General features: G+C 34.2%; 3 protein-coding genes across 4 annotated transcripts in view; 1 reads left to right on the top strand and 2 right to left on the bottom strand.

Annotated features, from left to right (window-relative positions):
* The window catches only part of LOC111499061, a 7,989-nt gene extending 7,015 nt beyond the window's left edge, over positions 1-974 (top strand). The window contains exon 3 of the mRNA XM_023150510.1: positions 691-974. Within this exon, the coding sequence (XP_023006278.1) occupies positions 691-699 (9 nt within the window). The 3' untranslated portion in view covers positions 700-974. The remainder of the gene's footprint in view (positions 1-690) is intronic.
* A 194-nt stretch (positions 975-1,168) lies between these two features.
* LOC111499059 (probable prolyl 4-hydroxylase 4) lies at positions 1,169-4,309 on the bottom strand. 2 transcript variants are annotated; one of them, XM_023150505.1, is made up of 8 exons: positions 4,110-4,309; positions 3,821-3,878; positions 3,633-3,737; positions 3,003-3,060; positions 2,238-2,413; positions 1,812-1,881; positions 1,390-1,714; positions 1,169-1,244 (listed from the first exon to the last, which is right to left on the bottom strand). In XM_023150505.1, exons 1-7 carry the CDS (start codon positions 4,247-4,249, stop codon positions 1,419-1,421), a joined length of 903 nt encoding a protein of 300 aa, XP_023006273.1. In that variant the 5' UTR covers positions 4,250-4,309; the 3' UTR covers positions 1,169-1,244; positions 1,390-1,418. The 2 variants fall into 2 exon arrangements, with proteins under 2 accessions (XP_023006273.1, XP_023006272.1); XM_023150504.1 differs by having other exon boundaries at positions 1,175-1,714; positions 4,110-4,308.
* Positions 4,310-5,449: 1,140 nt separating this feature from the next.
* Positions 5,450-10,268, bottom strand: LOC111499055 (receptor-like cytosolic serine/threonine-protein kinase RBK2). Its single transcript, XM_023150498.1, has 10 exons — positions 10,036-10,268; positions 9,529-9,654; positions 8,669-8,790; positions 8,194-8,589; positions 7,819-8,070; positions 7,591-7,745; positions 6,561-6,640; positions 6,351-6,486; positions 6,117-6,266; positions 5,450-5,667 (listed from the first exon to the last, which is right to left on the bottom strand). Exons 1-10 carry the CDS (start codon positions 10,071-10,073, stop codon positions 5,485-5,487), a joined length of 1,638 nt encoding a protein of 545 aa, XP_023006266.1. The 5' UTR covers positions 10,074-10,268; the 3' UTR covers positions 5,450-5,484.
* Positions 10,269-12,903: the final 2,635 nt, after the last annotated feature.

Here is a 12,903-nt window from a genome sequence, read left to right as displayed (position 1 = left end):
TTTTTTTTTTTTTTTTTTTTTGTGGTTTTCTTGATCAAACTAGAAGTTATCAAGGAACCAAGCACAACATTGAATAGGGAGTTGCGGAAACACTAGTTACTCTTAACATGTGAATGGGTGCATAAGATGTTTCCAATCTGGAATATAATCATTAAGTTGAAAGTACCAAAGATTCATAGAGGCATATTGTCAAAAAAAGCTTTCTTGACCAATTGAGTTAACTCAATCTAAAAGATAAATAATTTGTTTGACTAATAATTTTCAACTCCTTTTAGCTTGGCTTAGTCGTGATGGATCATAGTCAATGTTTGATGCTACATATCATTTTTCTTGTCCAAGAAGGCTCCCATCTTTTAGAATAGGAAGGAAGAAAAGCAGTTAACATTAGAGGGGATTGAGTTATTGGGTGATGGGAGGAAGAATCTCCATGGCCACTTTGAGGTGCTTGTTGAGTGAGAGCATCTTGTTCATTATCTTAGACATTGCTTTATTCATGTCCCAACATTCGTAATGGAGTGCTTTCTTTTTACCTATCCACTACTAAGTAGCTTACGGAATCTTTCTTTCTTTCTAATAAATTACCAAAAACTGCGAGTTCCTACTCAGGTCTCACTCCTACATATTAAATGGATAATTTTTTTTGTCAAAACCTATTTTTACCTGTTTTCTTCCTTTTTCCTTTGGTTTCAGATGGATTGAAAAATCCTGCTGTGTTCCTGGAGTTTGCTGAATTCATCACATCAGAACTATTTACAATGAGCCAAATATAATGCCAAAAGATGAGAAGAACAATGGCTGAACCAACAACCACCACCACCTATCAAGTTAGGCTTTTTTTGGCGGAATAATGTGCAACTTTTATAATATAATATATAGGTTAAAAATTGTTCTTTCAATCAAACTTAGTTTTTACTGAAAAAAAAACAATACGAGAATAGAGGTGACCAATAAGGTTACCTTTCGTTGGTGAAAAACGTCGATGAAACTAGCATCAAAGATCAAATTTTGAACATTAAAAAGTAAGGACTAAAATTAAACTAGTTTGATTAATAAAAAGGTAATGGCGGTTTATTAAGGGGAGTTAAAGGTGATCAGTATATAATCACACGAATAAAACAATTAATTTTCGACAAAAAAAATATATTTTTCAATCATATTAAGAAAAAAAGAAAAGTAGAGTTATAATTACCCGACGGCTACTGCTTCATTCATCCGTGCTTCAGAGTTCAAAAGGCATAAGATAGCTACACAATTAGTTCATGAGTGACGAAACAAGTAATTACGTCTATGTATTTATTTTTAGAAGAAACAATACCTTAAAATAAGCCAATAATAATTTTAAAATAAGTCAATTACTATCCTTCCAAAGGCAAGAATCAAGAATTTTACCGCCCAAAGGTATCCAAATTTGGAGTGTATCAACAGATCCTGCAACTCCGCCTACAGTAGCCTGGAAGCTCTGCAGATCCGACCATATACTCAGGGTTTTTGGTGCATTCCCCTAAGGCAGCCCATCTCTCACAGCTTTCATTTAGATCCGTACAGTCCCCAATGTTTCCCAAGTTTTTGCTGAAAGAGTCAACGTGAATCCACTTTGTTGCTGACCATTTTTCTCCTTCAAGAACAGGGCAGCCTCCATGGAGACTATTGGTGTCTGGGATAGCATTTGGTTCAAGACTAAAGAAAAGAAGGGCATCGCCTTTCTTTGGTTTCACTACATCCGTTCGTTCCAGGTGAGAATATAAAGTCACAAATAAAAACACATTAATTTCAGCAAAAGCTCTATAGTTTGTTTGTTTGGGAACTCGTACCTGCAATTCCTTGCCTTGCACACTCTGAGAGATCCTCGTCTGTTTCAGAAGCCCTCCGCCGGGGAGATTTCTGCTCACATAAAGATTATATAACAAGGTTAAACAATCTGATTTTGGTCATTTATGAACCAAATTTATTTGCAAATTTAATACCAATTATAGATTTGGTTAAAAATTGTATTAAGAATGAGAAGTTCTAATACAATGTTAAGAATGAGAAACATAAGTGGAATGGATCATTGTTAACATAGTATAGAGCTTCTCATTTTTAACATGGGATCAAAGAATCCTTATCATTTTTAGCATTATTCTTAGTAAATTGGCTTATTTGTGAGGAAGAGTTTCAGTAATCCTTGAGCTTCATGCCTAATCCAATTGACCAATAATTTGGTTAAATTAGTTTGTGAATCAACACTTGGAACTAACCTCAGCCAAGGGAAAAACTGTTTCACCGCCTTTGGTCACATTAGAGAGATACATAAGGACTGTAGCTAAACGATGTCCTCCCCGGGCAATATTCACCTTGTCAACAAAGTAATCATAATGTGATTCATACTTCTGCCCATGCTCATATCTCAATACCTGAATGTCCTCTCCATTCTCTGAAAAATGAGAAATACACGCCACATTTTGCAGTAACCAACAAAAAAAAAAGACCTTAACCATTCATTCAACTATTTCACTTGTAGAGTTGGATTATCAACGTATTTAGATTGTGTTAGGTTCAAAAAAAAGAAAAATTATAGGTTAGATTAGTTCATGAATTCCTCTAAAATAAGTTTGGATTAAATTGAACCAATTCAAATTTTTATTTCATTATTGTTTATATTATTATTTATTATTAAGAACTCTTCAATAAAATTTTAATTTATTAGAATAGTAGAAATTGAGTTATAAATCTTAATTCAATATTTGAAAATAAATAAATAAAATGTTTTACATATTAATATTTTACTTTTATTAAAAACAAAATTTTGAACCACACCAACCAACTCAATCAAAATAATTTATGGACGGGTTGATTTCAATTGTTTGAGTTGAAAAAATTTACATTCCAAATAATTAGATTAAATCTAAAAATATCTGAATCTAACCGAACCCAAACCAATTTATGAAACCCCTAAGACTAGTACTCTGACATAACCAAATCAATGGCAAAATTTGTGATTTGACAATGAACAAATCGTATACCTTTTGGAAGAAAAGTCCATGCAGCAATTTTGTCCTCTATGCCAGAAACAATAGGATCCTAAATATCAAATAAAAATGTAAATAAAGAAGATACTTCAACTATACTTAATAGAGCCAAAGGAAATAGTTATTGGTATACTATACACAACAAGTCTAAGATACATGAGGGAGGGATGATCACGAAGTACACTGTATATTAGATTTATTAAAACATAACCACTCAGAACTCTTCAATCTAGTCCTGATTTAACAAGATAGGAGAGAAGGTTTTAAGTTACTATTTCTGAAAAATTGTTTGCTCTATAATTTTGTATGAACAGTCAACATAGTGGACGTCGTAACTCAAACTAACATCCTAAACTTACACACAAGACGCAATGTTGATTAGTGCAGCCACGCAATCAGGAACATTCAAATCGTTATGTGATTGTTTAACCTCTTTGAGAATGCAATATATTTCTGTTTCTTACCAGCAAAGTTTCTTCCATTTAGTTTAATTCAATAAATAAATTCAATGACCACTAGTAGCATAAGTTTTTTTCCGATCAAAAACAAAAATCGAAAGAGAAATTAGAGAAAACATCGAGAAAAACAAACTGGAAGATTATTTGTATGGAGATCGAACCTAACCTTGCTCTTAGAAATGAACATTCCTGAGCTCGTTCGAACAGTACTGAGCTTGCTATCTCCTGAGTCATTATCAGCAACTTCAGATCTCTTTAGCTCGGATCTCGCCTATCGGAGAAGAAAAACGAGCCTTCAACAACAGAGATCGACATGACTTCCATAATGATGAATATCACTAAAGCTTAACTTACTATAGAAACCAGATGGTCGCATTCTAGGTCCGTGAGAAATCCTTCGTATACAAAAGCTCTACAACATCAGCAAAACGCCTAATCAAAAATTTGCGAAGCATAAATTACTATCCAAAACTGAATTAAGGCTATTGCAGTAGCGAACCGTCACTGAACTTAACCTAGACGACCAGAAGTTAAAATCTAAAACAATTTCGAGTTCCATAACTTTCTCAGCAAACAAACACGATAGAACGGAAAATAAATCAAAAAGAAGATACGTGCGTTTGAAAATGATAGCGTTAAGAACCTCGGCTTCCATGAAATCTGCTTCACTTTACTAGGATCTACGGTGGAGGTAGCCGAACCAGCATACGAACAACTTGATTCCCGAACAACCGATGAGATCAAAATCAAGAAGAGAAATAACAGATAGCGAAATTTGGACATAGTCTCGATCGGATTAAATTAGAGAGAGAGAGAGAGAGAGAGTGATCGGAGAAAATTTATTCGAAGTCTGCAAATCCAGAGTTATAAAGGGGCGGCTTCCTCTCGAGTCTCAACAGAAAAACATTGATGCCAACTACACGTGCGAGATTGCCACGTCAAAATGATAAACCAGTCTATTTCTTTTCTTTATTTTTCTCCTTCGAATATGATTTATAAACGAGTTTAGGCTAATATTTTATTGATGAGAAATTCTTTCGTAAGTTTTAACCATTTCTAAAAATTAAAAACGAATTTATCTTAATTTTCTGTGAAACTAAAATGAAGTAGATAGAAGATCTCACGTCCATTGGAGAAGGAACGAAACATTCTTGGTAATGGTATAGAAACTTCTCCATCACATATACGTTTTAAAAAACAGTGTTGACGATGATAGATAACGAAGAAATGAAACATTACTTGTAAGAGTGTAGAAATTCTTCCCTCACATACCTATTTTAAAAATAGTGAGATTGGCGACGATAGATAACTGGTCAAACCAAACAATATCTACTAGAAATAGGTTTAGGGGGTGCGCGAGGACATTGGAAATAGACCATATCTAATAGTAATGGGCTTGGAATAGACCATATCTAATAGTAATGGGCTTGGACGGTTACAAATGGTATTAGAACCAGACATCATGGGTTGTGTCAACAAGGATGTTGGATTTCAAGAGAGTAGATTGTGAACGAACTGAGGTCACATTCCAATAAAAGAAATTTCTCCTCGATGACTCAAAAGAATATATTAATAATTGATGGTCCGTGATAATAATAGCAATTTATTTAAATGAGATACAAATGTCAAAACAAGCATGGTTGAACTTGCACTAGGTATATACCAACCAGACTTCTAGAGTTTGAATCACACCTCCAATTCAACAATATACTCTCCAAATGATAACCATCTTTCAAACCATAAATTAATAATTCATAGCCAAATCTCTAAACTAAGAATCATTCCAAAGAAAAATTTAAATATAATAACACAGTAACAATATTTGGACTATCACGATTATTCTCAAATGAATTCAATATCTCCAACAAAAAAAAAGAAATTAACTTCAAATCACAAAATTAAAACATCGAGATCATATATTATGATCGAGTATAAATGCATAAATATTGTAAAAAGTTATTTCGTGGGAGAATTTAAAAAAAAAAAAAAAACAAAGTATTTATGAGGTGATAATAAACCTAAACATCAATATCACAGGCTCCTAAAACAATCTCTAGATGTCGATCCATATCACTTAAATACTTGGTAGAATTATACTCTTCTGCATCTAAAAGTTCCTCAGAGTATGTCCTCTGAAATCTAGACTTCTGTTGTTGTAAAAGTTCCAAAGCAACTCCATTCCCTTTCAGGATCTCAACAATCTGCATATATATGAATACAAGATACAAAATCAAATTTAAGACGGGTGAAGTCCAATACAACAAAGTTGCAAGGAATCAAATAGAGATTTTAAAAAATAAAATCGTTATCTACCAAAACTTCATTTTCTCTAAAAAAAAAAAGAAAAAAAAAATTTATCAATGCTGAACAAAAAAAACATGATAGAACATAATTTTAATGTTTAGAAATGAATGGCAAGGTATAGAAATAATTTCGAGGAATGAGAGGATGAATGCTTCAATTTTTTTTTTTTCTTTTAGTTCAATATGTGGTATGAACTTTCACACTTTTAAACTTCATAGTCAAAGGTATATATCTTAATCAACTGAGTTATACTCTTTTCTACTTTACCGGAGATAATTTTAATACTCATGATTATCTAAATCCAAAGAGTGACTAAGAATATTTTCCTCAAAATAAAAGTAGTTACCTCACACATCTCTGGCCGTTGAATTGAAGATTGATTTATGCACATTGAAGCTACTGAGGTCATAAGCTTCATTTGTTCGGTGTCAAATACGTCGAAAAGACATGGATCAACAAGATCCTTGAGATTATCTTTAAGAAGTAGAGGTTTAGCCTGCAAATAGTTTTTAACAGACAAGCGTTATACACAAAATTGTTCTCAAGATCAGCAAAACTGAGATTGCAGTTGGGGACATACCCACATCACAAGGCTTTGCTGTGAGCTATTCAATGCTTGCCGTCCGGTAATGAGTTCCAATAAAAGTACTCCATAAGCATAGACATCGGTTTTTTCATCAACAATGCCATGCATAAAGAACTCAGGAGGAAGGTACCTATAATCATCAGAGGAGGATCAGGGTTGGAGTAGATTTTAAAAATTCTTCACAAGAAGTTTCGATCGACGAACCCGAATGTGCCTTCGAACTTCGACACGGTATGGTGAGTCCATTGATCTGGTAGCCACTTAGCAAGCCCAAAGTCGGATATCTGAAAGATGTTGAAAGTGTTAGGAATCACCACTCTCCACACTAGTATGATATTGTTTACTTTGGGCATAAAATCTCATAGTTTTGCTTTGGGCTTCCCCAAAAGGCCTTATATCAATGGAGACGTATTCTCTCCACACTAATATGATATTATCCACTTTGAGCATAAGATCTCATGACTTTGGTTTGGGCTTCCCCAAAAGACCTCATACCAATTGAGACGTATTCTCTCCACACTAGTATGATGCAAGCCCAAAGTCGGATATCTAAAAGATGTTGAAAGTGTTAGGAATCACGACTCTCCACACTAGTATGATATTGTTCACTTTGAGCATAAGATATCATGGCTTTGCTTTAGGCTTCCCCAAAAGACCTCATACCAATGGAGACATATTCTCTCCACACTAGTATGATATTGTCCACTTTGAGCATAAGAACTCATGGCTTTCCTTTAGGCTTCCCCAAAAGACCTCATACCAATGGAGATATGTTCCTTACCTATAAACCCATGATCATTCCCTAAATTAGCCAATGTGGGACTCTCTCCCAACAATCTTTAACAATCCTCCCTTCAAACAAAGTACACTATAGAGCACTCTCAAATAGCCTCTCTTTAATCGAGGCTCGTCTCCTTCTCTGGAGTCTTCGAACAAAGTACACCATTTGTTAGACACTTAGTCTTTTTTTACTATACTTTTGAAACTCACAACTTATTTGTTCAACATTTGAGGATTCTATTGACATAGCTAAATTAAGGGCATGACTCTGATACCAAGCTAGAAATCACGACTCTCCACAAACTATACAAACCAATGATTTTTATTTGATGTTATCAATTTCAATGCTCAAACTATACAAACCAATGGAAGGCATTTATGTTTGCATTGATTTCAACTTTCCTGCATATCTCCAGCTACAGCACTTGGATAACTGTCAGAGCATAAAGCATACCTGAGGCTCAAAATCTTCTCTAAGTAAAATATTAGAGGCCTTAATGTCTCTGTGGATTATTCTTCTTTGGCAGCCTTCATGAAGATACAGGAGGCCTTCAGCAGTTCCTAGAGCAATCTTAAACCTGGTTGACCAATCCAGTCTCTCCTTTGGCCCTAGATTATACCGGCGGAATTAGCAGTAAATTAAACGGTTAGAAATGCAAAAGATAGACTATAAATAACAAACCATAAAGTATGGATGCCAGGCTTCCAAGGGGTGATAAATGAAGTATAAGGTGCATTCCCCCTTCAACGCCGTACCCAATTACGCTCGCAACATTAGGATGATCAACATGAACGATAATTCCAAGCTCAGACAAGAAATCTGCAGTCATCTCTTCTTGGGTGCCTCTGTTAAGCCGCTTGATCGCGACAAGTTGCCCATCTTCCAGCTGCCCTTTGTAAACTTCAGAATAACCACCCTCACCAATCAAGTTTTCTTTTGAAAAAAGAAAGAAGGTGTTTTATCAGCATACAAACTAGATATTCTATGGCCATAAAAAAGGAACGGCATTATCAAAGTTTCACATCAACAAGGCTAATTCAGTGTCGAGCAATAGACCTGGGTTGAAGTTATTGCTAGCAGCTTCAAGCTCTGAAAGTGTGAAATTCTTCCAAGAAGATTTGAAGTAGCAAAACTCGGACTGTATAGAAGAGTCCCTCACTGGTGATACTGCCGGAAGCATATCCTCTCTAATTCTTTTGCTCTTTCTTTTGGCGATTTTTGGAACAGCTAGAGGAGGAAAGGTCTGAAATCGCATTTGAGGTCCTTTCTTCAGTAAGCGAAAGAAACCTTTCCAATGACTTGGATTTCTGGAGTCCGGATTAACTACCCAATCGGAAGTGCTGTCCCGGGAAGTAGTTGTTTCAGAATCTAAGCTTCTCAAGCAGTCCTCGAGCACCCCTCTAGGAGATGACTCGTCTTTAGCTTCATCTTCCAATTCTAATAATCTCAACTCTACCAACACATAGAATCATAACATTATTAGTACATGATGAATGATGAAATACTTGCAGGAACTTACAGATTTACATACCATGAGAAGCAAAAGAGTCGGAGAATCCACGCGGTCTTCTTCTCCCTAAATTGGGAGTCCCCACAGCTTGATCTGTCTGATCTTTTGATTGATCTTGACAAGCAATATCGCCTGAATCATTGCTGTCCAACAAATTCCCACGTCAACAACTTATTGACAGCACAAACAGCATAAAAGCTCCAAGGAAAAATCTCTAATAACCAAATATAGAACACTTGATGACATGGGAAATTTGAATAAATGGCCACTAGAGAATTGCAGAAAGTATAAACCAGGTCAGGAAGAAGCAACCAGACAAAATAAACCCAACTTGAGCATAGCTCTATAGCTCTATAATTAAGCCATCAGTAAACTTCATTATTGGCCGAACCTTTCCTTTATGTCAAAGTTTCCAATCCCCATCCCACAACTATAACATTAAACACTAAAAGGAAAAAAAAAAGAAAAAAAAAATTCAAACATATACTAGGGACGTGCAAAACCAAACCAAAACCAGCCCGTTCTTATTTGGGTTAAGAATCACGAATCTCCATAATGATATAATATTGTCTACTTTGAGCATAAGCTCTCGTGACTTTCTTTTGATTTCTCCAAAAGGTCTAATATCAATAGAAATGTATTTCTTACCTATAAACCTATAATCAACCCTTTAATTAGTCAATGTGAAACTCTCTCCCAACAATTCTCAACAATTTGGTTTTGACTATCGATTTTCTTTCAAGTTCAAACTAAACCGACAAAGGCCTTAAAAAATAGCTTCGTAAAATCGTCGTGCCAAGAGAAGGAACTGCTATAAATTGAGAAATCAAAGGAAAATATGCAAATAAATATGTTGAAATCAAAGTAGCGAGGGAAACAACCTTCCGGTTTGAAGCACAGTCGGATTGCATCCAACCATATTCGCAGAGTTTTGCTGATCCAATTTCTTTGCGGTTGAAACTTGCAACAACATCTTCAATCGCTGCAACGTTCGCTCAGGCGTCTTACTACATCAAAAAACAACAATTCGTCAAGCTCAAGCACCATCAGTCGACTGAATCCTACTTCTAAACTTAATTAATTATTGCGCTACTATTGAAATCTGCAGATAACAATCATATCACCTCCAATCTTTTTTTGAAAAACGCAAACAGATACTTAACAATCCATCACGAAATCAAAAAATTCCGCACATTACAATCAGCTACATAATCAAATAATCTCATACATTTTCGTATCTTACTACTTTGGCAAACAGAAACCTAATAATAGCCATTGCACAATCAAAACTCCGCAAGTAACAATCAGCAAGCATACAGAATCAAACAATCTCACACATCTTCACATTACGAAATCTGAAAAAAGAAAACAAATAGAAGAAAAAAGACCTGAAAGAAGAAGCTGGAGATTCTCGATCATTTTCCATGAAGTTTATGGTAGTGGATGAAAGAGAAGAAATCGGAATGCTATTTTGAGCCTCCAAGAGAAAGAAACAGAGTCACAGGGAGAGGGAGAGAAGAGTAGTGGTCGGCATGAATTCAAATCGCGATTTTCAACATTGTTACTATTTTGGATTGATCAACGAAATTTGATGCTCAAAAATCGGATTTGAGTTCGCAAATTCCCTCAAGTTTAAGAACGGCTACCAGAGGAGGGGAAGAACTATACATAAAATGGCGTCACTGGGAATCGAAAATATGTTAGAAAGGGCTTTGAATGCAAAGCACGTCGAGGAATTGTAATTTTCCCGGGAAAATCGGTTCTTGTCTTTTGAAATTTCGACGCGTTAAAATATTATACTACTTTTTGTAATTTGAATTTTATTATATATTATTTAAATTTAGTTATTATATTTTTAATAAATCTTTAAAATAATCTTTAATTTTTCATACAAAAATTAATATTTATTAGCATTCTGTCCATGAATTTATTATGTATAATAAGTTCGAAAATTTTAAAAATTCATATTTTATTACAAATAAAATTTTTTATTTTTTATTTTATGTCTAATACCTTCATCTAAACACAATTAAATTTGTTATTTAATATCATTAAAGAAAATAATTACTATATTTAACTTCTTAGTCATACTAATAAGCTACATGTAGAGTGTCACAATTGCATTCTTACTACAGTGAGATACCGATTCGGCGAGCGAACAAGTTGAAATTTACACTTCATGGACAATATTGACATATGCTCGAACCACGAGTCACGTTTAAAAGAAAGTTTTAGTACGTGAGCTAAGAAATACGTTGAAAAAAATTTTAAGACACTAATGTTATAATCTAAAAGCAAGTAGATAACAACAACGGTTTTGATAGCATATAACTTAGGTAGGAATAATTGACAACTAGTCACATATCTCTAGAGTACATTTTAGGTCATTTTAGTACGATTTTAGTGACCCGTCATATACAGCGTATTCACACAACAATAATTGTAAAGGTCTATCTAACATGAAAGCAAGTAAAAGAAGTTTGAAACGGGCAAACGGCCACAGACAACATGATCTGGACATCCGACATACGATCACAACAACACGCCTTTAATTTATACGAACATTTTTTTACTTGAAATTTATAAAAATTCTCTCATATTTACATGAAAAAATGTGTATTATTGTATATGAAGCTTATGGATTTTGAATTTTTTTTTTTTTTTTAATTCATTTTTAGAATGAAGATACGATCTTTTGATAGATAATATAATATTTTAATTAATGAATTTATGTCCGAATTAATCGGTAATATGAAAAATCATTTTAGTTATTATTATTAAGTTTTTTTTGTAAATCATTTACCAAAAATAAAAAATAAAAAGTTGTTACTTTATTTAAATTTCACAAAAATTTAAAAATTTATTTTTTCATTTAACCGAAAAAAATAAATAAAATAAAATAAAATAGCCATTATTGTTTTTTTGACTTCTAAAAACATCAATTATACAGCGTTCAAAGCCTTTCTTAAAGATGTGAAAAAGGGTAACGTAGAGGGAGGAATTTGCTTCCTTTAAGAGATTGGATCTCAACAATCTGGCTTCTCTGGCCAAATCTCAATTATATGGGAAACATTAATAAATAAATAAATAAATAAATAAAAACTTTCCATTTCCGAAGTAATAAGCTTCTAATATCAAATGAGAAATGAACGGTTACCTATTTTACAACTCAGACAAGAACCGAGTCGATAATAGGCACGTAAATTTAAACTTATAAAATCTACTTTTTATGCAAATAATAAACTCTAAACATGTTCCAATAAATCAAGATTTCTAATTTGGAATAATCTAAATTCACAGCTAGCAGATATTGTCTACTTTAGTCTACACATCTATTAGAGAGAGGTTTCACCCTCTTATAAGAGAATGTTTTGTTGTGAAGCCCAATAATTGTACGAGCGCATTGTTAGGAGAGATTTTAGGAAAGATATGTGATAGGAGAGATCTAGATATTTTAGGAAAAAGATTTTTGTTAGATTTAGATTTAGATTGCATAGGCTCTAGTAAATAAACCTCCACCCTACCTAGGTTATTCATCCAATAAATCCAAAAAGTATTCTACACAGTTGTCTTGTATTCTCTTCTCGATTGGTCTTAATAAAGAGTGCGAGTGTTTCTCACAGAGAGTTGTGTTCAACAATTGGTATCAGTGCAAAGTTAGTGTATGTTATCTAATCTCTTGGAATTCTTAGTATGCTCTGTGGTTGCAGCTCTATCTGATCTTCCACATCAGAAACGATTTCTTGAGATTAGTAGTGAGTGAGTTTCTTTTGTGTCATGAGTAGTCTGTGACTCTACAAGTCTGGTGTTGAAAGAGCTTGTTTGGTATTATTGAGGTATAGCCAACACACATGGGTGATTTCCAAATCGTTGGAGGAATCAAGAAACTCAACAACAACAACTACAACACGTGGGCAACATGCATGATGTCCTATTTACAAGGACAAGATCTTTGGGAGATCGTTGGCGGGTGTGAAATTATGCCGCCAGAGGAGGATTCTAACGGCGCCTTGCGCAAATGGAGAATCAGAGCAGGCAAAGTAATGTTTGCCTTGAAGACCACAATCAGAGAAGAGATGTTAGAACATATTTGGGATGACAAGACACCGAAAGAAGCATGGGACACATTCGTGATGTTGTTTTCAAAGAAGAACGATACAAGGCTACAACTTCTGGAGAATGAGTTGTTGTCAATTTCACAACGTGACATGACGATTGCTCAGTACTTCCACAAGGTCAAGTCGATTTGTCGGGAG

Source organism: Cucurbita maxima, unplaced genomic scaffold (assembly GCF_002738345.1).
Source record: "Cucurbita maxima cultivar Rimu unplaced genomic scaffold, Cmax_1.0 Cma_Scf00026, whole genome shotgun sequence".
NCBI classification, from domain to species: Eukaryota; Viridiplantae; Streptophyta; class Magnoliopsida; order Cucurbitales; family Cucurbitaceae; genus Cucurbita; species Cucurbita maxima.
The sequence above is the reverse complement of the archived record's forward strand: the minus strand, read 5'-3'. Positions and strand labels throughout refer to the sequence as shown.

Coding starts and splice junctions, on each gene's coding strand:
- LOC111499059 (XM_023150505.1), bottom strand. CDS start 4,249: ATGTCCAAATTTCGCTATCTGTTATTTCTCTTCTTGATTTTGATCTCA. Junction 2,414..3,002: donor ATGGACTTTTCTTCCAAAAG/GTATACGATTTG, acceptor CTCATTTTTCAG/AGAATGGAGAGGACATTCAG. Junction 1,715..1,811: donor TGCAAGGCAAGGAATTGCAG/GTACGAGTTCCC, acceptor GAACGGATGTAG/TGAAACCAAAGAAAGGCGAT.
- LOC111499055 (XM_023150498.1), bottom strand. CDS start 10,073: ATGGAAAATGATCGAGAATCTCCAGCTTCTTCTTTCAG. Junction 8,791..9,528: donor ACTGTGCTTCAAACCGGAAG/GTTGTTTCCCTC, acceptor TTTGTTGGACAG/CAATGATTCAGGCGATATTG. Junction 7,746..7,818: donor CCTGGCATCCATACTTTATG/GTTTGTTATTTA, acceptor GGTATAATCTAG/GGCCAAAGGAGAGACTGGAT.